The 22,809-nt window shown below is 37.7% G+C and overlaps 1 protein-coding gene across 2 annotated transcripts in view; it reads left to right on the forward strand.

Moving 5' to 3' along the window:
- Positions 1-245: 245 nt before the first annotated feature.
- Positions 246-22,809, forward strand: part of CLVS2 (clavesin 2) — a 71,980-nt gene continuing 49,416 nt past the window's right edge. The window contains exons 1-3 of one of the 2 annotated variants that reach the window (XM_005551715.5): positions 246-754; positions 1,230-2,187; positions 15,010-15,184. In XM_005551715.5, coding sequence (XP_005551772.1) covers positions 1,799-2,187; positions 15,010-15,184 — 564 coding nt within the window. In that variant the 5' untranslated portion in view covers positions 246-754; positions 1,230-1,798. The remainder of the gene's footprint in view (positions 755-1,229; positions 2,188-15,009; positions 15,185-22,809) is intronic. The other variant, XM_074038998.1, reaches the window with a different exon arrangement.

Below are 22,809 nucleotides of genomic sequence, written 5' to 3' on the forward strand. Positions count from 1 at the left end.
AAAGCATCGCTGCACCCGCCCCCCACCCCGCTGGCCCGGCGACGTCCGCTCAGCAGCCTGCTGAGGAGTGGGGATGAAGAGCAGCCTAAACTTAGTGCTCGGGATATTTCGATGCCACCCAAATTGCCGTCCTACCCCAACCAGGCAGGGAGAGGAGCGGAGTGCGCTCGCGAGCTGAGTGAGTGCTTACGTCGCAGCGAGATCTGTGCTGGGATAATTAGAGAGGAGTTGGGCTGAGCCGAGTCCTCTTTTAGCAGCAGCAGCCGGAGCCGCCGCCGCAGCCCGGAGGGGCGCGCCCGACTCGGACAGCTCGGGAGAGCCCCAGGAGAGGCCAGCGCCGCACAGCAGCCGCCCGGCTTTTCCCACCGCCCCGGCTGCTCCCGGAGGGCGCACAAAGGCGGTGACCGCCCGAGTGGCCTTCTCCGTCCAGGCATTCGGGTCCTCCTCCCCACCTTCTCTCCCGAAGGCGAAAATGGCAGGGCCAGGCGAGGACCTGGCACAGCGGTGGCCCTAGCCCTGCGATCCCCACCCCTCCTGCTGGGAGAGGCTGCGGGCTGCCCGCGGACGATGTGGCCGCGGCTGCCCCCGAGCGCATCTTCGGCCCGGGTCCCTGCCGCCGCCTCTCTTCTCTGCTCCTTCCATCCCGCCCAGAGGAGTTGATGCCGCTGTCGCCGCCGCTGCCGCTGCTGAAGCCGCGGCTGATGGATGCCAGGGAGTGCCGCATTGCTTAGCGACCCCGCCTCCGGGTTTGCTGGTAGGAGCGGCTGCTCTTTCTTCTTTCTTGCTTTGGGGTTTTATAGAAAAGATAAGGACATTTTTATTTCATTCTCCCAACGCTCTCCCCTTCTCTTCGTTTTTGAAATGTGCATTCCCAGAGAGATCCCCGGTCTCCTCCTTCCCTCCCCCCTCCCCCCTTTTCTCCCACCCCGCGGCAAGTCCCTGGAAATGAAGGGCTAGAGGAAGGCAGAAGTTGGGGGTGGGGTTGGGGGAGCCCACGCTGGTACCGACGCCACCAGAACCCCTGCTGGTGCCTTATGAGATCACGGTGTATCTCAAAGGGGAGGTGGGAAGGTACGCTATCTGCAGAGTCTTCACCTAATTGGATCACAATAATCTTAAATCAATCACACAAATATGTCTCTTAAAAATATCGTCTTTGAATAAGTAGAGGGAGAAATAATCTCCTTTCTCCCCATCTTTCTCTCTGTCTCTTTTTCTTTCTGGCAAAGATGATCTCTCTCCGCCCCGGAGCTCCGCGCTGAAGAGCTACCTTATTATTAATCAGAATTTCCATCGCCACCCCTGGCAGGCGTATCCTTCAGCAGGGACCGCAGGAACATTCACAGTGCAGGGGCTGAGATGTGCGTGGGGGTTGTTTTTGTTACATCTTGGAAGAGAAGAGAAGAGGACAGTACCAAGATCAGAACCACCCGTGCTAGGTGGGATTAGGGGTGATTTGTTAGGAGAGAGAAAGGACAAGAAGAGGAGTGCAGAGCCCTTCAGGGGTTTACATCTCTTTAAAGGAAAGGGAAGAGGGAGCCAAAGTGGGGTGTTGTATTTTAGGGGGCGGAGGAAGAAGTTTACACCACCCCGTACCCCACCCCCACCCCAGTAAAGCTGGGGGAAAGTAGGAGCAACAGGGCACTTGATTGGACACCAAGATTATTAATTTCCTGTAGGGGAGAGGAAGCAGGCAGCAGGAGGTCTGGGGGCTGGAGTCTGGTGGTGGCAAGGGCCAGGTTTGCTTTGGGACAGTCAACAAGGGCTTCTGAGGGAAATCTCCGGGATAGGCAGAACAATGACTCATTTGCAAGCTGGTCTCTCCCCTGAGACCCTGGAGAAAGCTCGCCTGGAGCTCAATGAAAACCCAGACACGCTGCACCAGGACATCCAGGAGGTGAGGGATATGGTCATCACCAGGCCGGACATTGGCTTTCTGCGTACGGATGATGCCTTCATCTTACGCTTCTTGCGGGCTAGGAAGTTTCATCACTTTGAGGCCTTCCGCCTCCTGGCGCAGTACTTTGAGTACCGGCAGCAGAACCTGGACATGTTCAAAAGCTTTAAGGCCACCGACCCTGGCATCAAGCAGGCACTGAAGGATGGCTTTCCCGGGGGCCTGGCCAATCTGGACCACTATGGCAGGAAGATTCTAGTCCTTTTTGCTGCCAATTGGGATCAGAGCAGGTAAATCCTAAATCCAAACTTGTGTTCTCCTTTTACTCTCCCATTTTCCAGAATTTACCCCTAGTAGTGTCATGGTTTTGTAGATTTGATATTTTTGTTTATTCGGCTTGGAGAAAAGAGAAACAAACCAGGAGATGAGTTTTTGGTGGGTACCCTGGGAAGGGAGGAGGGCTTGTATTTTTGCTTTTAAAACTTACTTCATTAACACTCAGTTTCTACTGCAGCTTTAAGGTGCTACCTTAATCATGTTATTGCAACTAGATCTAAATCACTTAACTTGTAAATAAAGCTACTCTATATGTTTCACCTTCCGAATAAGTTTATTAGGCTGGATAAACCAGTATGAAAATGAGGACAACTTTTCCTCCTTCTTCCTAAAAAAATTATTAAACTAGACCCATCATCATGGTCATCATCATCACATCATCATCATCCTCTCTTTGGTACTGACCTTATATCTTTTAAGCGTAGCCTGGTGTTCGACCAAAAGCAAGTAGTTTTGTTGCTTGGGAACTTCTCTGCTTGATGATGTGTAGAAGAAGGAATAATATGATGTGTGTCCCTTCAATGAAAGGAAGAGTTTCATCCTCTGTCGCTGAGCATGCCTGCTGAAACTGAAAATGTACACTGACTGGTGTATGTGTTCTACACCTGCCACTAATCTAAAGAATCTGTTTCCTGTCTTATGTGATTTTTCATCTTTTGGAAGGAAGTGGAAAATATTCAGATGTGTCAGTTGGTGGACTTTTTGAGCTCCTGTGCTATTTAATAGAGGAGAAATAATATTCTTTTAATCAACATTATTATAGAAAAATGTAGACAATGACACTTCTGTATCCTCAATCAGAACTGTTTTCTCAGCCTGAAAGATATAAGAAATTATAAAAGGCTCTTGTGTAAGGTAGTTTCAATTAAGTTCAAAGTTAAATATATTTCATGGGACTTAAAAATGCTACCAGAGCTATGAATCATAAGAAGCTGCTTGTTAAGACATTGGTGTATTTTTAGTTCTGTGAATGGTGACTTTCGATGCATCTGGTTAGTTTAAATCATCTCTGGAGCCATTGTACAAGACATTTACAGTTACTGAGAAGGCTTGTAGATCATAGAGATTTCCAGATAGACTTCCGAGTCTTGGTATTTTAGAATATAAATTAATATTTTAAATTATTTTTTCTCTCATTTTATTGTGATTTTTTTCCCCTGTAATTCTAGGTTAAGAATCACTCTGATTTTTTTAGGCAAATAGAAAGACAAACTACTACCTGAAGATTCATAATGCTGAGAAACTCATGCAGAGTTAGTCATTCAGAGGGAATGGAGTTTTGTTACTTACTTTGGCCAGTTATAGAGATGTTATTTGACTTTTTATCAGGTAGCTTAAAATTTTAAAGAATTACAACATTTTATCCATTGACCACAATTTTTGTTTAAAAAATGTTTTTTTCATCATAAAAGTACATTGTAGGATCATGCAAATCAATGACTGTGTATAACAAAGCTGAAACATTTTATTCAAGGAAAAAAACTAATATTCTGTATGTCAGATTGGAACTTTGTTAATTTAGCTATAGTGAAATGGAAACTGGAAATTTTATATTTATATAAATCTTGAAGTCTGTTAGAGATACCATTATGGAGGCAGATTGCAATCTGATATATATATATATATATATCAGACCTATTTTCATTAATTTCTATAAGTACATTAATATTCATAATGATTTGTAAACCTAATTAAGATGAAAGTCACTTATAGTTTTCATATATAGGAGAAGGTGATAATTCTGAATTTATTAAAGACACTGTGTTTTAGTTGTCCATCTCATGCTTCCATATAAAGGGAAGATAACTAGTAATCAAATTCTCTTTCTCTGGAAATCTACAATGTAAAGGAAGTTAATAATTGGTATATAGAATTATATTTTATTAAACTTACACATAATCTTAAATACTAAAATGTTGTGTATTAGAACAAAATGAAAAGCTGTGTTCTGTAGAAATACCCTGTCAAGATGTCTAGAATTGTAATTATGAATTCTATTTCTATGGTTGGAAATAAACAGGTATAATCAAGAAGTTATAGCATATCAAGGTGAAAATATATACAAGTGATTTAGAGCTTAGTCGAAATTTCAGTCGAGTTTCTTCCTATATTAAAAAAATAGTAATTCCCTCTTCTTCCCCACCTTCCGTTTATCCCAAATCTACATAACCCAATGACAGGGACTAGTGGACAAACAGATCCGTCATCTTGGCACCCTCTATAAACCTTTATCACTGGAACATGTGCATAAAAACTTCCTTGGCTCCTGCACTGAAACTCAAAGGACAGCTGCCTTTCTGCCAATGCCAGGATGTTACCAACCCTTCTCAGCCTGAATTCCTTTCCTCGACCCTGAAGGCTCCTTGACTCCTACAGAAGTCTGCCTCTTTCCCTAGATGTTTGTTACTATTATTGCTCTGTTAGGTGGATGATGCCATGTGCTAGTTTTTCTTGTCCTTCATCCCTCCCTTGTTCTGTGAGTGAGATGTTCTCACCTTTCAGGCCTTGATCCCACCAATCCAAAACTACCTGGGTTTCTCCAGAAGACTGCATGTCTGAAAATAATCCTAACAACATTCTTTGAGTTGTTAAGTGAATCACCTGGCTTTCAACAACTTTCTTAAAAAGTAGCCTGTTTTAAAGAAACAGTATGTGAGAAGTGTAGATGATTACATAGGTAAATTCTAGAAACGAGGCAGAAGAAAATGCCTTCATGTATTTGGAAAACAGGTTATTTATAACTTTCCAACTACAAAAGGAAAAACAAGATTTTATGAATTTTTTAAAAATTTGTAAAGACCCCCAACAGAATTGATGTAAGAAAAAGACTACATCATGTTACCATATTTATTACAGCACTTGAACTAGAGTAGATGCTCAATAAATGTTAGAGTTGAATTGAATTAAGCCTTTGTATAAAAATAATTCTGAGTAGAGATTTATTTGATATATGCTTTTGCCCCTATCAAATCTGTGGGACAATTTTCTGTGCTCCTCAGGACACTGAAAACAGTAAAAGCGTGTGAGACAGTGACTATAAATAAAATAGTGTCTGTTTCTGCTGCAATATAGTGTAGGTTAGTTTTAGGTTATTGTAAAGAATTGGATGATTTCCAAAGTCTTTTTGAGAGACATGGCATCATTAAGAAGACTAACGTAAAATCGTAATATTTACAGTGTACCCTCCTTCTAACAAATCTAAAAAAAGAAAATGGAAATACTCAAATGTCAAAATGACTTGCAGTGTGGTCTGTGGTTCTTTCAAAAAAAGAATAGAGCAGGCCCAGATGACCTGTTACATTTGTTGAGCTGTGCCTTGGAAAGGATTCATATAATTTTATCTCCTTTTAGATTGCCTTATATAATTTCTGACAACAAATGTAAACGCCATGGAATTAAAAACGATTTGACTGTTACACTGCATCACAAGGATGCCTTTATCCTCCATGCATTGCATACTGTTTTCCTTCCTAAATGATAGTGACCTGCTTAGGACTCAGCAAATACCTTCAAATGGTTTGCATGATCTTTTCAACAGAGTGTGAGGATAATGTGTCATAAAGCTAGCAGAGGTTAACACGGCTGGAGAAAAGGAAACTTGGAAAGAAAGTACATGGCATTCTAGGTCCTAGAGCATGCAAGCAGGTATCTAAGAAATTGAAATCTGCTGTCACATAATTATTGGAAATATTCATGAGTGAAATTGTGTCACCTGAAACATAATGATGATAGGTAGTATGAGAGTTCACCTGTAAGTTGTCAGCCTGCAAGTCATATTTCATTTCTCTAGATCTCATTAGAAGTACGTAGTTCACTATTCTTTAGTACAGCAAACCACCATTTATCTGGAATATGGTTAATAGTCATTAGAAACAGTAATTCTCTGAACTTTAGTGTAGCAAACCACTATTTATCTGGAATCTAGTTAATGGCCATTCGAAAACAAGCACAGTTAGAACCAAAATGATTCTTAGCATGGTGGCAATCCAGAAATCACTGGCCGCCATGCATGGTCTTTGGCTTATCATAGTGGACATTGATTACCACTTACAGTAGTGAAGCTCTGGAAGGGGCAGAAAATTGATTGCTCAGACATTGATATGATCCTTCAACTTTCCTGGAATTTGCCCCAAAAACTTGTCAGTTTTCTCCTATTTTGTGGCTTTTTCATACAAAAGCAAACATTGTATGAATGGTTGCTATTTGTGGTTCAGTTTGAATTAGGATCATGTTTCCATTTACTAAAATAATATGGCCAATGTTCAGAATAGAAGATTATGGTGCTGATAGCTTACAGTTTTAAAACATAGCCACAGACTACACAGATGTGCATTAATGTCAGTCACAAAGCTTTACTTATCTCTGGAATTGTACTAAAAATAAATAAAATAAAAATAAAATAAAATGAACAGGAATAGACTAAAACAGTCCAGGGCAATTATCGAGATAATTGTGGAGAAATATTTATACTCAGCAACAAAAAAAGCAAAAAAAAAAAAATAAATAAATAAAATAAAGAGATTTAACTTTGCAGCTTAATTTTTCAAGAATTTTTTTCTCGGTTTATTAACATATTAAATAATTCCCAACTTTTTGCTTCAATACCTAGTTATAACTAGTGGCACAGTCAGGAGTTCTTCTCTTAAAAATTCTGGAGGCATAGCTTTGCTGTCTTTTGGGTGGATACTGGTTAGGGCCAAACCACAAATGGCAGGTGTGTATTCCATGGGACCTCTGTCCCAGCAGAGCTTCCATCTTGCTTCCTTTCAGGGAAACTCTTTTAACAAGTCTTCTGCTGACTGCAACTTATTCCAAAGTATACTCTTTGTACATATCATGGCAAATAGGGGAGGGAAAAAGTTGTCCTGATAAATGTTGGAGGAATACTGTGATGAATCTCTGCAAAAATAGGACAATCTCCAAAAACTGGGGCAATTATGCAATAATTAGTAAAATAATCCCGAAATAACAGCAAAAGCTACAAGTGCCAACCTTCAGTAGGACGTTGACTAAGTCTGGCCTGAGCCAAGCTATTTTCATGTTTCAAAATCAACTTTAAACAAGGTCGAGAAGCAAAGGATTTGAGGTTACTACAGTGTCCTGAAAGGATGCCTCAAAAGAAATGTTTAAAGATATTTTAAAACATGAGCCAATAGTATATTAACAAGTTATCCTTAGTAAATTAATAAATTTCCTCCTTTCTGAGGGAAATATTAAATTCTCTTACTTCACTGAGGGCAGGTACATCTATTTCACTATTACAGTAAGTGGTTATTACACTATTATAGTATCATGAAGGAAAGGATACTCCTGTATGTGGGATCCTTATGATATCAAATGACAAACTGAATGATTACTATTTCGCTCAAATGAATTAAAAAAATACACTTTGAGCATTTGTTATGTACGTAGCATTTTAGTAGGTGCTGGGGGCAAATAAAGACACATACATTGTACTATTAAGCGATATGTAATAGTATCTCTCTGGGAAGAAAAAACATGTAAAGCTGAGTAACTCTCAGAGGTCATATGCAACTAATGAGGATATTGTTTACCAGTGCTAGAAGTTGGGGACAGGTGGGCAGCTGTGGGCTACTCAGTGTTGTGTAGGAAAAACATTGCCTGCTTGGTTAACTGAATTCAACATTTATTGTTCCATTTTTATTCATTATTCATTTAAAAATAATTCTACTGTGTGTATTGTAGCAATTAAGTACTTCATTCATGATCATACAATTAGTAAATGAATTAGTCACTTTTTGTGTGTGTGTGTGTAGACAGTTACCAACCTAAATCTAGGGAAAGGCAAATGTATTAAAAAATCAAGCTCTGATAATTAAAGACAATTCCATCTATGGTTTAGAAAATCTCGATTAACTATAACAATACAGGCAATTAAGAGCAGAATGTTAAGGTGGAAGAATAAACTTTCTGAAGACAAAGACTTTACTAACTAGATGTTTGCTTAAAGTACTTGGCCCTGATAAAAAGAGTTGCCTTTCTAATGTGTTTGTGTGCTCCCAGCACGGTTCTGTTTTATTTTATTTTATTTTTTGGTGGCAATAGATGCAAAAGTTTTTCTTTACCCATCTTCTTCAAAGAAAGACATTTTGCCTGTGGATGTTTCATTTCCAGTGATTCTCTTGTTCTCATTCACCTACATTCCCACAGCAGTAATATTAAAGCAAGGCTCAGACATCTAATCATCTGTGCTCAGTAATACAAGCCAGACAGATGAAATTTCAAGAGATCATATTTCCTCCAGGGATTGTGGATTTAGCCATTTCTTATTCTGAGTCCTAAGGATGTCTTATTGCTTTTCCTCCACCAAAGTTCCCTATTGTGGTGAGGCTGGAGAGTGCCAGGATATTGACTTCCTGATCTCCTATTTTCTGATATACATATTATGCTACCATGAAAAAGCAGACCAGGCCAGGCATGGTGGCTCATGCCTGTAATCCAAACACTTTGGGAGGCCAAGGCAGGTGGATCACCTGAGGTCAGGAGTTGGAGACCAGCCTGGTCAACATGGTGAAACTCCGTCTCTACTAAAAATACAAAAATTAGCTGGGCCTTGTGGCGGATGCCTGTAAACCCAGCTACTAGGGAGGCTGAGGCAGGAGAATCGCTTGAACCAGGAGGTGGAGGTTTCAGTGAGCTGAGATCATGCCATAGCACTCCAGCTTGGGCGACAAGAACAAAACTCCATCTCCAAAGGAAAAAAAAAAAAAAAAAAAAGAAAAGAAAAAGCAGACCAATTATTTATTCATCAAACTCTGTTCTGAGTAGGAGGCACCATGAGGAGGGAAGAGCACTGGTCTATGTGGTATTAGAGAACTTGGCTTTGAATCTAGGTTCCCTGTTTTTCCTAAGGTGATTTTAAGCAAACTGTTTAATTTCTCTGAGACCCTCTGTCCTCGTCTGTGAAATAATAGGAACAAATTCAGCTCAGAGATTTTGCAATTGTTTTGAGATTAAGATAATGCATTTGAAATTGCTTTGGAAATCTTAAACTATTACCCAGATAGACATATTATTATTATTACCACTCAGTAATATAAAACACCTAGAAGGCTTCATCAGCTTTACCATTAACAGTACCCTGCGGCATTAATAAAGGTAATTCTTCTGCTTTTTTCCCTCCCCCTAGCACCTTCTACTATGAAGTGCTTCAGACATTAGAAAATGTGGCTTAATGAAAACTGAGGGGTGGGGGCAGCCTTAATGAAGAATTTAATAATGGCTGATTGATTTATTGACAAAGAGAAATTGCTGGTGTTGTGCTGCTCAATGCGATGCCAAGATACTAGTTTTTCCTTGTCATGCTGAAAAGGTTGAAAAGTAGAGGGACATGACCTATTTGTCATTAAGTTGATCTTTGCCCTGATTGAAAGCTGTGGTAGAGGAGGGGATGCTGTGAACCCCAGCAAAGAAGCATGGGTCAGGTAGTCACCAAAAAAGTTGCATGGCCAGAGGCAGGAGAGGAAGCTTCTCTGATCTAAAAAGTTGAGGGGGCTCTTGGTTGCAGGCAGGGTGCCGCCCCTCCACAATGTGGCAGTACAAGGCTCTTGTCCTCTTTCTGGTCCAGGAGCATGTTTTGTATTGGGCTGACAGGGAAGCCTTAAGTGAATGTTATGTTTAAATGATACCATTATGGCACTTTGATGACTGTTGTAGGTAAAATAAAGCAGCATGGTCTATGCCCTTGGGAAATAGTTTGATTTTCAACACATATTATTGTGCACCCACAGTGTGCAGTGCACAGTGTTTGGTGCTGAAGATAGAAAGTGGTATCAAACAGTGAAAGAGATTTTAAGCTAAGTTTATATGTCTGGGGCCATAGAACAAACACTGAAGCACCAGAATTTCAGAATATGAGAGAAAGGGCGCTGAGGTCTCCAGCAAGTAGACAATTTTGAAGAGCAGGGCAAGCTGGTTGTAGGCCCAGAGAAGGGTAGAACTTAGGTGAGGTGAAAAGGAAGGGGAGTGTTCCCCTAGATTTAAGTGAAGATAAAGCATCAGAGTGTACCAGATTGTTGGCGTTGAATATGACAAGACCTTGGTGGTGGGGGTGAGCCTATGCACGGGTGTACAAAACGAGAAGTATGGTTATTAAGGGAATGGTGCAGTTTTGAAAGAGCCATGGGGGAACAGTGTTGTGTGCAGGACAATTTTTCAGGCCAATTAATGTTTTAGGACAATTTATCACACAATAGAGGGTAGGCAAGATTTCTGGAAGAGAAAGATGGGAGAGAAAGAAAAAGAAACACAGGTGCTATTATATTAGGAAATAAAGCTAGGACTCTAGTAGAAAGAGTTAGATGCCAAAGACGTATACATATATAAAAGACAAAAAAAAAAAAAACTTGGTGAATAAATGTAGAACTTGGTGAATAAATGTAGAGGGAGAAGGAAAGGGAATATCTGAGAATGATTCTTCATAAATTGATTAATGTAGGCAATCCCAGAGGAAAATGGGAGACACTAAATTGAGTTACACTAATATATTTCAGGTAACAAGGAGTCACTAAGGTGCTAATGTTCAGATGACAACTAGAAAGATGAGGATGTTGCACAGGACTGACACTAGCTCTGTGGATATCGAGCCATCACCAATGTATTGACCAAGGGGTTAAGTGCATGATTCGGTAACTCCAGGAGATACTATATGATGACAGCAGGGGAATAAAATCTTATTTCTACATTTGGATAATTGCAGCAGGGAACCAAACATGAAAGATAATACAGTGACCAGAAAAGTGGAAGGAGAGAATGTTCAATGCAGCATCACAGAACCAAATAGAAAAGTTTCAACAGCAATGATTGCAGCAAATACTTATGGTTTCTATTCTATGTCAAGTACTGTTAAAAACTTTACATATATTATTTTGTTTCATGTTGTCCTCACAACAATTCTATGAAGTTAAGATTAAGTGACTAAAAAGTACAAAAAGCAAGTATAGAATATGTGATTGTTGAAAAAGCAAAAGTAATACAAATGTAGAAGTCGTAGAAATTAACATTTATTGTTTGCTATGTACTACCCATTGGGCTAAGTATTTTACATTCTGTCCTATGATGTAACTATTATTATCACCATTTTTAAAAGAGAAAATGGAGGCTTAGCAAAGTTCAGTAACTTCAAGGTGTATGAGAACAAGCTAAGATTAGACAAATAATCAGGAATTCGCATTTTATTTTGTATTTGTTAATAGCTATGAGTTTTACGTTATAAAAGCCTTTTAAGTTACATAAACATGCCCCAAATAATTAATTCATGAGTATATATCCTACTCTGCAAGGAAGACCAATTTCATAACTGAAAAATTTCAAGAAGGATTAGATGTTTTCCTTCTGATTGCACAGGTAGTACATAGTTGCTACGGATATTAAAGTCTTCTCCATATGTTGTCTATGTGTTCTAGCAGCTTTGATTCTTTCCAAGAGCAGTGTTCTACATAGTCCGGTGTCAGTTGTAAAATTTCTTATTGGTGTCATGATTTCTTCTTACTACATGCTACACAGCATTCTTTTCACAAATTCAAATTTTACTTAATGCTATTTTGAGAAGCACAATCAGGAGTCAAGAGCTGCAATAATGTGGTAGTTTTGATTTATAGCTTGCTTTCAGCATATACAAGAGAAGAATAGCTATGGTGGAACTCACACAATTTCAATGTAAACCCCAAACATGAACAAGTAGAGTATTTCATTGTGGCGACCTCTAATTTGTAAATTATAACAGTTAAAATAATTTTAAAAAGGAGAATATGGCAGGAGTCCTGAAGAGATAAAATTCATAGATGCTACATTTCTTTGGAAGATATTTTACAGATTCTGGCAAGATCCTGTGTAGTCCTGTTCTGCTGAGGAATAGCGTGCTGAGCTGCTAATGGTAATAATGTGAGATGTTTGACAATAAGGGACTGGAATTAAGTCAAGAGTGGTTTTGACCTGCCCATTGAATGGAGTTAACTACTATATTTTTATGTTTATTTTTCTAAACTTCTAAATTAATATGATTTTTATAAAAATCATTTGATTATCTTCCTGGAGCCAGATATTGAATTCAAAAAACGTGGTTAGACTTAGTCTTGAAAATTTTGCAAACCTACTTTTCTTCATTGCTGATTTTGGGATTTGCCTTATATTATTTCCTTTGGAATAATGATATGTGTATCAACGTTTATCTTGATTTTGAAACAGTTTAGGAGAACCATACTTCAAGTGTGTTATTTAAAACACATTGCCTCTTGTTTTCAGTCTGTACTGGTACTTTGATTAATTTTTATTACATACAATGTATCATCCTTCCAAAGCTGATTTCAAATCTACATTTTATTTAATGGCATTTTGGTATTAATGCTATTTAATTTCTTATGGATAACATAAGAATGGTCGATCTCATAATGAGGGAAACCTTTGAAGTTGGACTTTTCGAATCCCTAATTTTCTTTACCATGATATTATTATGAATTTCAGAAACTAAAACTTATTTTTTATTTTTTATTTTTTTGGTGGGGGTCTGAATTTCAACCAGAAATATGGTCTTCCTGCTCCAACTTTCCAGTGCCTATGTTTATAGGCTTCAGGTCCTGACAGTGTCAGGTCATTATGTTTAAAATGAAGGTAGGTCAGCCATAAAATGACTTTCAAAGGTGTTCAGCCACACATGCTTCAGAGATTTAATAACAAATACATAGTAGAGGTCTATAAAAATTGTATTATTTATATATTCAGGTAGTTTTTTGGATGCTGTATCCCTAAGGCTTTTGACTTTTGCCTTTTATGATAGTAATAGGCTATCCTAAAGATGATCACTTCTGATTTACACTCTGCCTAGTACACTATATCTATGCTTATCATTCTAACAAAAAGTATGCTCTGTGTGTATTCCAACCAACATTTACTGAACACCTGTTTATACCTAGAATTGTGCCAAATTGTACAAATGTTTTCACTTGAGTCACCTCTTTGATGACTCTCTGGTGCTGCCCCCAACCCTCCCCCAACCATGGCCAATGAGATGAGAATAGCGTGAGATAGGGACAGTTAAGTGATCCTCAGAATTATAAATCAGCGACATATCCAGGACCATATGGCTAATGAGGCATTGGGCAGAGATTGCATCTTGAAGTCTTCTGACACCATGCCCTGTGCTTGATTAATGCTAGGATTCTAAACAAGATTCTGTTCCAAACTGCTGATTTTACAGGTGAAGAAATGAGATCCTGAAATGGTGAGAAATTGCCTGAAGTTCCAATGTTATTCTTTCCTTTCTGAACTACTATGCTGTCTCCTAGCACATCCAAGTGTTTTTAGAAGTAAAAATAGACCTACTCCCTCATATATCTTCACTGTATCATACTGCCTTCCTAACGAACTCATCATTTCCAATAAATGGGAATGATTTTGACTCCTAATCCACTCCCCTCCCCATCCTGCCTCTTCCCTGAGGTCCAGATCTCTTTCTCTAGCTATTCCTGAAATCTCCCCTGAATGTCTTACGAGAAAAATAACTTAAAATGCAAGGTGTTTAAAAATTGAAATTATTAACATCTTCCATAAATTTTCTAACTCCTCTTAAAGTGCTGGAATTTCTAGAGATTCCCTTTTTAGAATAATTATCTGATATATCTCTCAACTCTGACTGCATTACCTCCTTCGCTTCCTTGAACGTAGGGTCCATATGCTTTTAATTCCACAATTTTCAGTTTTGAGCTCTCCCCTGAGTTCAGGATCCATTTTTTTCAGGATCTTGCTTGATATACCTCTCTGGGTATACTACATGTTTCTCAAATACAATAAGTTCTGTTCAAAACTTTGTATTTCCAACCATTTCCAACAGTATCCTATTTTTTCATTATTGATATTGATTAAAAATTTTACTATGTATTCAGGCTCTGAAGCTAAAATATGTGTCATTTTTTACACTTCCCTAATTTCAGTCCTCACATTGTCACAGTATAGCAAGATTGTCTAAAATGCCACTCAAATTTGGCTTCTTATTTTTGTTCTTAGTTCCATTGCCTTCATTGAAGCGGTGTCTTAATCTCCAACCAGTGTCTTTCTACTCTAGTCAAGTCCCTTTTACAGTAACATAAAGAGCATTTATTGGGTTACTGGAACGTTCCAGGAACTGTGCTAAGGTAAAAAGCAGAAAACAAAACAAAACAAAATCCAACCCTTGAGTTAAGATGGCTTGTATTATTGTAGGTAAATTTCCATGATTTTTCCACTTTTATTTATATTTATCTCCTTCTCTTTCTATCCCTCCCACCTTTCCTTTTCTTTATGATACAAACTCAATACAAGTCATTTGAATTGAGTAACTTTTATTCATAGCTGTCATGTACAGTGTTTTCATTTATTGATGAGACTCACTCAAATCTCATTCTCAGTTTTTTCAAATATGAAAAAATTAAATGTCAATATTACTGAGGGCATTTTTGAACCACTTAAAAAGTGCAATGCCTAATTTTGGGTTAGTTGAATGAGATTTTAGAAAATCATAAGAAGACCTGGAGGTAAACTAAATGATGATAAAATGTGAGAAAGCATTGCCATTTGTTTGGGCAGAATACATGTTACATTCGATTATGTTCTTGGAGTACATATAAATTAAACCTCTTCCTAAAATAGTTTTTTAAACAAAATTATTTCCTTAAGATTCTGAAGGTATTTTAAAGTGAATTTTTAGTGTGCTAGAAAATATTTTATAGTTTTTTATAAAAATGGTTGTCAGACCTAATTTAGTACTTTTCTGTTGCCGATAGGTACACACTGGTGGATATTTTGCGCGCCATCTTACTTTCTTTAGAAGCCATGATTGAAGATCCTGAGCTTCAAGTGAATGGGTTTGTTTTGATCATAGACTGGAGTAACTTCACTTTCAAGCAAGCCTCTAAACTCACACCAAGTATGCTGCGATTAGCTATTGAAGGCCTGCAGGTAGGATATGCAAATTACCTACTTCCTTGGTCTCTTCTCTTTGACTTCTCTTGTCTAATGTGTTAGAATGACAAAATGTCTTACTTTCAGAAAAACAAAAACAAAAAAAAAATTGTAGTTGTTGAGCACAAACATTAAAATACTATCTGAAGAAAGGATTATAGAAGAAACGCTGAAGGAAGAGAGTTTGTGACACTAGTACAGTGCTCGCTGTCTAAACATAAATGCAGGTAATGAGCTGAGATTTTTAATCTTGAAAATCAGAACAAGCAATATTTTTTAGATTGTAATGATTAGTTATTTAGGCTTGTTTTTGTTTCTCTTTTCTGTACATATTAATTAGCTAAATACTTGCTTCATTATTTCATTTAACCTGGTGAATTTGGGATATGATCAGCAATATGTTCAACTGTTGGAAAGTCAATCAATATGTTTTTTGGTCTCTAAGATACAAAGATATCTCTCTGAAAGTTTCTTTAGACTTCATTAGGTCTTTTTGTGAGTGGCAGGGGCTGTCACATGGAATTTATATAGTAATAGTGCTTCTTCCAGTGAATAATGTTTAACTGCTTGGGAATTAGCAGATGGGAAATATATTATTATTTATTGGTCTGTCATAAACCTGCTATTGTCAAGTTGCTTTTAACTTCCAGGGTGTCCTTCTATTCTCTCTCTTTGCTTTATGCTACTTTGTGTACAATACTTATGGAATTGGTTTTAAACTTCTAAAAATATTTGCAAGTTAGTTCTTGAGTGATGTCATTCATTAGACCGGGGCATCAATGTTGAGTAAGCCCGTCATCTAGATTTTTACTCATTAGTAATTTCTGACTGCATGTATACACACCTAAATTGATGATTGCTGACCTCTTAAAAGTGGGCAACTTTTCCAGGTGCTGGAAATCTTTGATTTCTGCCTCGGGACTTATTAAGACACACTGATGATTCTTCTCCACATAGGTTTTTCCTGATGTAGGCTTCCTGACTTGCTCTTGGTGAGACAGCCTTGCTCTGTCTTATCTTAAACAATGCTTTTTAGAAACCTCCACAGGGACAGTTAATACAAGATGGTAGACAGCATAAGATAATGCATGTTTGGAAATGTGTATGTTATATAGAATCCGTCCTAGCTCTGCCCTATTTCCAGCATGTATACGGTGTTCTTCAGTTGTGAACAAGAATGGTTACCACCCACTATGTTACCTAACACAGAATGGTAATCTAGCCTTTTACAATTGTTGTCCCTATTTAACCTGTGTCTTCTCTTTGCTCTGGAGCTAGGCTAGGCCTTCAGCTCATGAAGGACTGGAGAACTCATATTTTTTCCCAAGAAATTTAATAAAAAACTCTTCAAGAATAGACTCAGTATCTTGCTACTTTCCAACCTACTTTATGGAGTTTTTAAATAATACTGTGATAAGTCATCGCAGGAGAACAAACTAACAACTTGGAGGTGTTTGGGAGCTTCCTTGTTAGCTGTAACTACTATCAGAAGTTCTCTAAGTGCTACATGTGAACACCACAGGAGCTACCCTCAGAGAAAACCTCTGTGCTTATTGTCTAGTGAGGGAAATAATCCCCATACCTGTATGGACCTGTTCTGGCTGCACATTTGGAGCTGCCTTCTCTCTGTTCCCCACAAATATCTCAGCCCCTTTCTCCTTCTTCCCAGAATACAAGACAGAGTAAGCAGGGTTGATTCCTCCTGATTTACAATTAAGAAGCCACTTAAGAGAAGGAAGCTCTTCCTGGGAATAGATTTGATGTGTTACTAACCTTTAAACTCATTTTTATTTTCAGTTCAAATTGACTTTTAAATGCTATATAGTTATATCTATACCTACGTCTGTGTCTGTATCTGTGTCTGTGTCTACTATATGTGTATCTAAAAACAATGGAATTCTGAATGAGAATATAGGATTGCTAGAAATGTTCCGTTGTGACACGCATGATCTCATATTTACTCTTGTATGAAGTAACACTTTCTGACTTTTTAAATCAAGTCACTGTTTTACTTTGCATTTGCTATGTGAGAAATGTTGTGTACCACTATATATTTCATTCAGAATATGAATAAACATTTTTTTCAATATCATCATAAGATCACAAAATGTTTGAAGTAAAGATACATACACAGTTTTAGGTTGCTAAACACAGCCACCACCATGCCAAGACCACCACCACAACAGTAATAAATCCCTTCCAGTTAGTCAGGAAAATGAAGAAATGAGAAGATTTTAAATAAGTCAGTTAGCACGTATGCCATAATTCTGCTATCATGTCACCTTTATTTAGACAAACTTAAAAAAAATTATAGGGAATTGAACCATAAATAAGAAAGGCCACCAGTCTAGCAGCCAGAGAGGAAACTTATATGCATTATGAATGAGATGTAACTCTGTTTTGAAGATTCCTTTTCTCTCTTCCTCTAGAGTTGGCTGTAACCTATCAATCCACATCATAAGCTAAGTTTTTTTTTTCTTAAGCAAAAGAGCATTTAAAGTGACCTGGCTAGAGATAGCACGCTATACCTTGTATAAAGATACATGAACCATTGTTATATATATTCATACATGAATGTAGTATAAGATCAATTAAGGGACAATGTGGAAAGGTAGAAATAAAAAAGGTTCTAGAGTCAGACAGAACAGGATTTGGATGGCAACCCTGCCATGCATCAAATACCTGGGCACTTGTTTGAATCTCAGTCAACTCATTTATACCAATTTTCAAGTGTTATTATATTAGAAATGATACATCTTGTACCTAGCAGGTAATATCAATGATTAAAGTAATTGATGTGGATCAGCTCATTTTTCGGGTGGCATATTTTTCTGGATGTGCGCTGCCTTTCTCACAAGTCAGTGACTACATAAACTGTGATGAATTAAAGTTGACTGACTTTGGAAATCTGAATAATATCATAGTATTTTTTGGTGCTCAGACTCTAGATACACAGACTGCATTCTTTTCTACAATTTTTCTGTGGTTAAATAGCATCTAGATATATTTATGTTGGGTGGCAAATAAAATACATTTTTCATTTTAAAAGCAAAGAATGGGATTGTTTCACCTGGTGAATCTTTGTTTCTCTTGGAAGAAGCTCTAGGCATAGCTGGAAAGGTGGGGATTGTGGAGATATCCTTGGCTTTGAAAGTTGAGCGAAAGTTTGCTAAGTGGACAAAAACAGGAAGGACATATTGATCAGAGCAACATTGGGGAAGTACTCTGAACAAACATGCAGCTATAGGGGGCTGAAAACACAGGATGAATCTGTATTGACATGGCTAGAATGGGAAATGAATTGAGGAGAATAACCAGAGATGAGGCTGGAAAGGCAGGCTGCGCCCTGACTGTATGGCATAAAAGACTGCATACTATATGGTGTGGCTTGTGCTCTCCAAATATAGGGAGCTTTGGGACAGGAAAGCGTCCTAATCACTTCTCTGATTTGGAAACATCCTTTGGATAAATGAATTGACTTAGATCAAAGGAAAGAGAAGTTAGATCTGGAGAATCCCATCCCAGCTTTGAAATAATTGTAATAGTATCATTTTATAGGATAGGAAATGAAACTTTAAGGAGTTTAAGATGCTTAATCAAATTTTCTCAGCTGACCTCAAGGCTTGAGTCCTGGTTGTCTGACTCCAAAGGCCAATGTCTTTCGTGAATCTTCTATTGTTTCCAGGTCTGTCTCTAAGAAATAGTAGGTAGGCTCAGATCAGAGTAACTTCTCCCACCAATACTCAAATTCTCACATATTAATATAGGTGAAATTTATTTATTGGAATAGACAGTGCAATTTTAACTAAAGACATCACAAATGGCTGGCCTGTGGCTTTGGACTTTTTTGACACCGTGTGGCAGAACCATGTTCTTTCCCAGTGAGCCATCTCTTTAAGTTACTGTGAGCCTCCCAGTTCTCCAGGATAAAGCATGAAAGCCAAGGGCAAGCCACTTTGCTGATCACCAAAGAAAACTTTTATTAATATAACAACAAAGTGATAAGCCATTCATAATATTGGTCCAAGGCAAGTTTATATGTTTTCTCTGTGCAAAAATCTTCAAATGTTTTCAAATATGAAAGACAGCAACTATTTTTACCAACAAAATGTATTTCCTTGATAGGTAAGGCACGTCAGACTTTTTTTTTTTTTTTTTTTTTTTTTTTTTTTTTTTTTTTTGTGGAAAGGAAATATTCAGGGTGGCAAACAGAAAAAAAAAAGAAAACATTAAGAAAGTATTCAGCTTTATTTGATAGAAAAGAAAAATAGAAAATTGTCTTGCTACTTACAATAAGTTAATTGATTAGGGTACTCATAGAAACAGAAAGTTTCTTCGAAAATCAATACAAGATTAAGTGAACGTGACTGGTCGACTAAGATATCTGCCTGGAAAGCCAACTAAAACACAAATTGTTTAGAAATATCTACAAAAGCTTAGACTCTGAATTTAGAGTAAAATTACCTGCTTTTTTTCGGGGGGGAGAGGGAGGGTTACTTTTTTTTTTTTTTTAAATAAAGTATCCCTATAACTCTTTAGTAATGAGAAACTCAGACTCTTGTATAAATCCAGAATCTCCCAATTTGTAGATGTTTTTTAGCTTGTCCTAACCCTACCCTGCTGCCTTTGAGACATATTTATCTGTTTTTCTCCCTTAGCTCTGCCCTACTGGGTCTCTGTGCTTTTGCCTTCACAATTTGACAGAACTCCCCAAACTCCATCTGCCAATAAGTACATAATGTAGTCAAGGCATGGCTTGCTGGCAAGGGTTTTGGCTGTAACAAGGGATTGAATAGCTCTTTACATAAGACTCAGATGTAGGGCCACCACAAAATGCCTAAAATAGTGCCAGATATTGTAAGAGCCCTTAATAAGTAGGACTTGTGACAGAATAAAGAATATGTAATCAATTCACTGGCCCTTTCACTTGACTCAAAAGCCCGGCGTTACCAGCAGCCACCAATCTGCTAGTTCTGAGAGCTGTGATCATTCATGTGGAAGGCAAAAAGTGCTGCTGCCACACATTCTGGCTCTGAGTATTTGGAAGCCCAGTCCTACCTAGGGAATCTTGCCAAAAACAGAGGACATGCTAATGACTTAGAACATCACTGTCCAAGGCTGCGGCGTGAGGAGCTCCCTTAGCTTCACTATAGCATTTGCTTATTCAGTCCTTCAAGTCCTACCTATTTGTAATTTCTAACAGTTTTGAAATTGCACGTGTGCATGTGTGTGTGTGTGTATGTGTGTGTGTGTAAGATGGTTAAGGGAGAGGCAGAAAAGAACTTAGTGAGATATTGACTAAATTAGGAATTCATAATAAAACAAAAGGAGTCTGTGTTTTACAACAGTGTTCTTTGCAGTGGTTGTTAAGCTGCCAATAGTTTTCAGGCTTAGAATGCTTTGGACAATAGCAGAAACCTCTTGTTTACAAGCTACATTTTAAGTTTAAGGCTGCATTTTGATGCATTGATGGGAGGGGGCCGAAGCAATGCCTATCTTTTTGAAAGTAAACACACAGACTCATAAACTGTATTCATTCAGGCAGCCTGGAGATGGGAACGTTTATTTCCACATTTTGTATGCACAGGCATAACCACATTGAGAAACAGTGACAAGGGTAGTGTGTAAAAAAAAGTGACATTTTGTTCATCACATGCATAACTGACTGAGCTAAGTGTGCTTCCTCTTAGTTGTTACTTAACCTAAAACAAAATGAGTGGAAACCCTAAAGTTGCTTTTTTTCATGGTTTGAGAATGTAGTTTGGCTGAGAGGTTTAGTTCTCACAGTAGGACGTTGTAAGTCTTTCTTAAAAGCTGACAACAGGTAAAAGCTATATATAATATTCTGTTCAGCAAGCAGGCTAAGGATTATGTAACCTTTGATAATGGACTAGATTAATTCTGTACATATACCTATGTATGTATGTACATATAATTGATGTGTTTTTCTTGTGTTAAAATTGCTGTTCATTTCTTTTGATTAGCAGCGAAATCTGTTAAAAGTGTTTAGTTGTAGGAAGCAGGTGTCAACCTTGACAAAAAGTAAAATAGAGAAATGAGTACTGTAGGGTTATTTAACATTTACTGAATTAAAGATAATTATTAATAAAATGTAATAGTTCTAAACCTTCAACCACTGACAATGTGACTTGTTATCATTTTGCTTCAAATGGTAGAATAATTGAAATAACACAAGGGAAAGAAGAAAAAACACTTTTTGGTCTGAGTCATTGAGCTAATGACAAATGGATAAAAAGTAATTATCTATAATGAAAAACTGAACAAAGCATATGAACTACTCTGGATTTCATTTTATTGGCTATGTTTAGACATGTCCTGAACTAGAGAACAAAAAAGATGAGTGAATGCAGGCCCTCTCTTATTCTTTCAGCAGCAATGTAAATCCATCTTGATGTGTTTTTCTTTCCCAGCATTTTTTTCTCTCTTCAGATCAAAACTCCAAAATGTGAACATCAATTTATCCTTTTAAAACACTGGTTTAGGACTCAATGGCATCCGTTTTTTCTGTAGATACTGATGAAATTGACATACTTATCTTTTAAATGTCTAGTCATTTCACTTTTATAAATTTTATCTCATAAACACTTAATTAAAATCTTTCAAAATATCAAATTAAGGGGTTATTTTTGTTTTCTTGTATTTAAAAATTCTGGTACTATATTGCCAGAATTTTAGAAGTGAGTGATTCTTTTTTCTTATCCATGAATAACACTCTTGTTCTATTCTCTTAAGATTGTTCTGAAAACTAAAATAGTCTTTATTCTTTATATTGTGAATAGCTTTTTTTTTTTTTTTTTTTTAAAAAAAAAAAAAAAAAAAGGACCTGGTTTTCTTCTCATCTGCATTTGGAGAAGCCACAATAAACTCACAAGAGGAATGCCTGCTTGCATTCATCCTGGGATACCATTTGATGCGCAATTAATAACAGTGTGTTTCTATGGCCTGAAGTCAACTGCATTTTGAAAGTCTTCAATTTGAGTTTTAAAATGTGGATGAGTGTAAGGTCATTACTTAATTTAATGATAGCTTCTGTAACAAACAAACCAAAATGTGTTCATTGACTCAACCATCTCTCACATGAAGTCTAAGTGATGTTGCTGCTCCTTTTGATTCAGTGGCCCGTATTCCTTCCAACTTCTTGCCCTGCCGTCTTCTCTATATGGTTTCCAAGGCCACTTTGCTCAATTTTATTCCTTTTTCCCTGTAGGGTAAAAAACAGGGAGAATCACATGTGATAGATTCCTATGGGTCAGATCTGGATATGTTGCACATCGTTGCCATTTGCATTCCATTGGCTAGAACTCACACAAGGGGACAGTCATTATGACAAGAGAGGCTGAGAAATTGAATATAACTTGGTCTTAGGAAGAGGAGGAATGGGTGGGCACCTTGTACTCTCTTTTACAATGCTGATCCTCTAAAATAATTTTGATGATTCTTCAACTGGCACTGTTAGGAGTGTTTTGCTTATGTTCTGTAAAAGGAAGTGTTGATAATCAGACAGTGTTTTGAAGAACTTTAATTCCTACATTCAAGTATGAAGGAATAAATACATCATCCCTACAATTCATTCTATGTACTGACTGTTATCTGTATCTGAC

The sequence above is a fragment of the Macaca fascicularis genome, chromosome 4, assembly GCF_037993035.2.
Source record: "Macaca fascicularis isolate 582-1 chromosome 4, T2T-MFA8v1.1".
Taxonomy (NCBI): domain Eukaryota; kingdom Metazoa; phylum Chordata; class Mammalia; order Primates; family Cercopithecidae; genus Macaca; species Macaca fascicularis.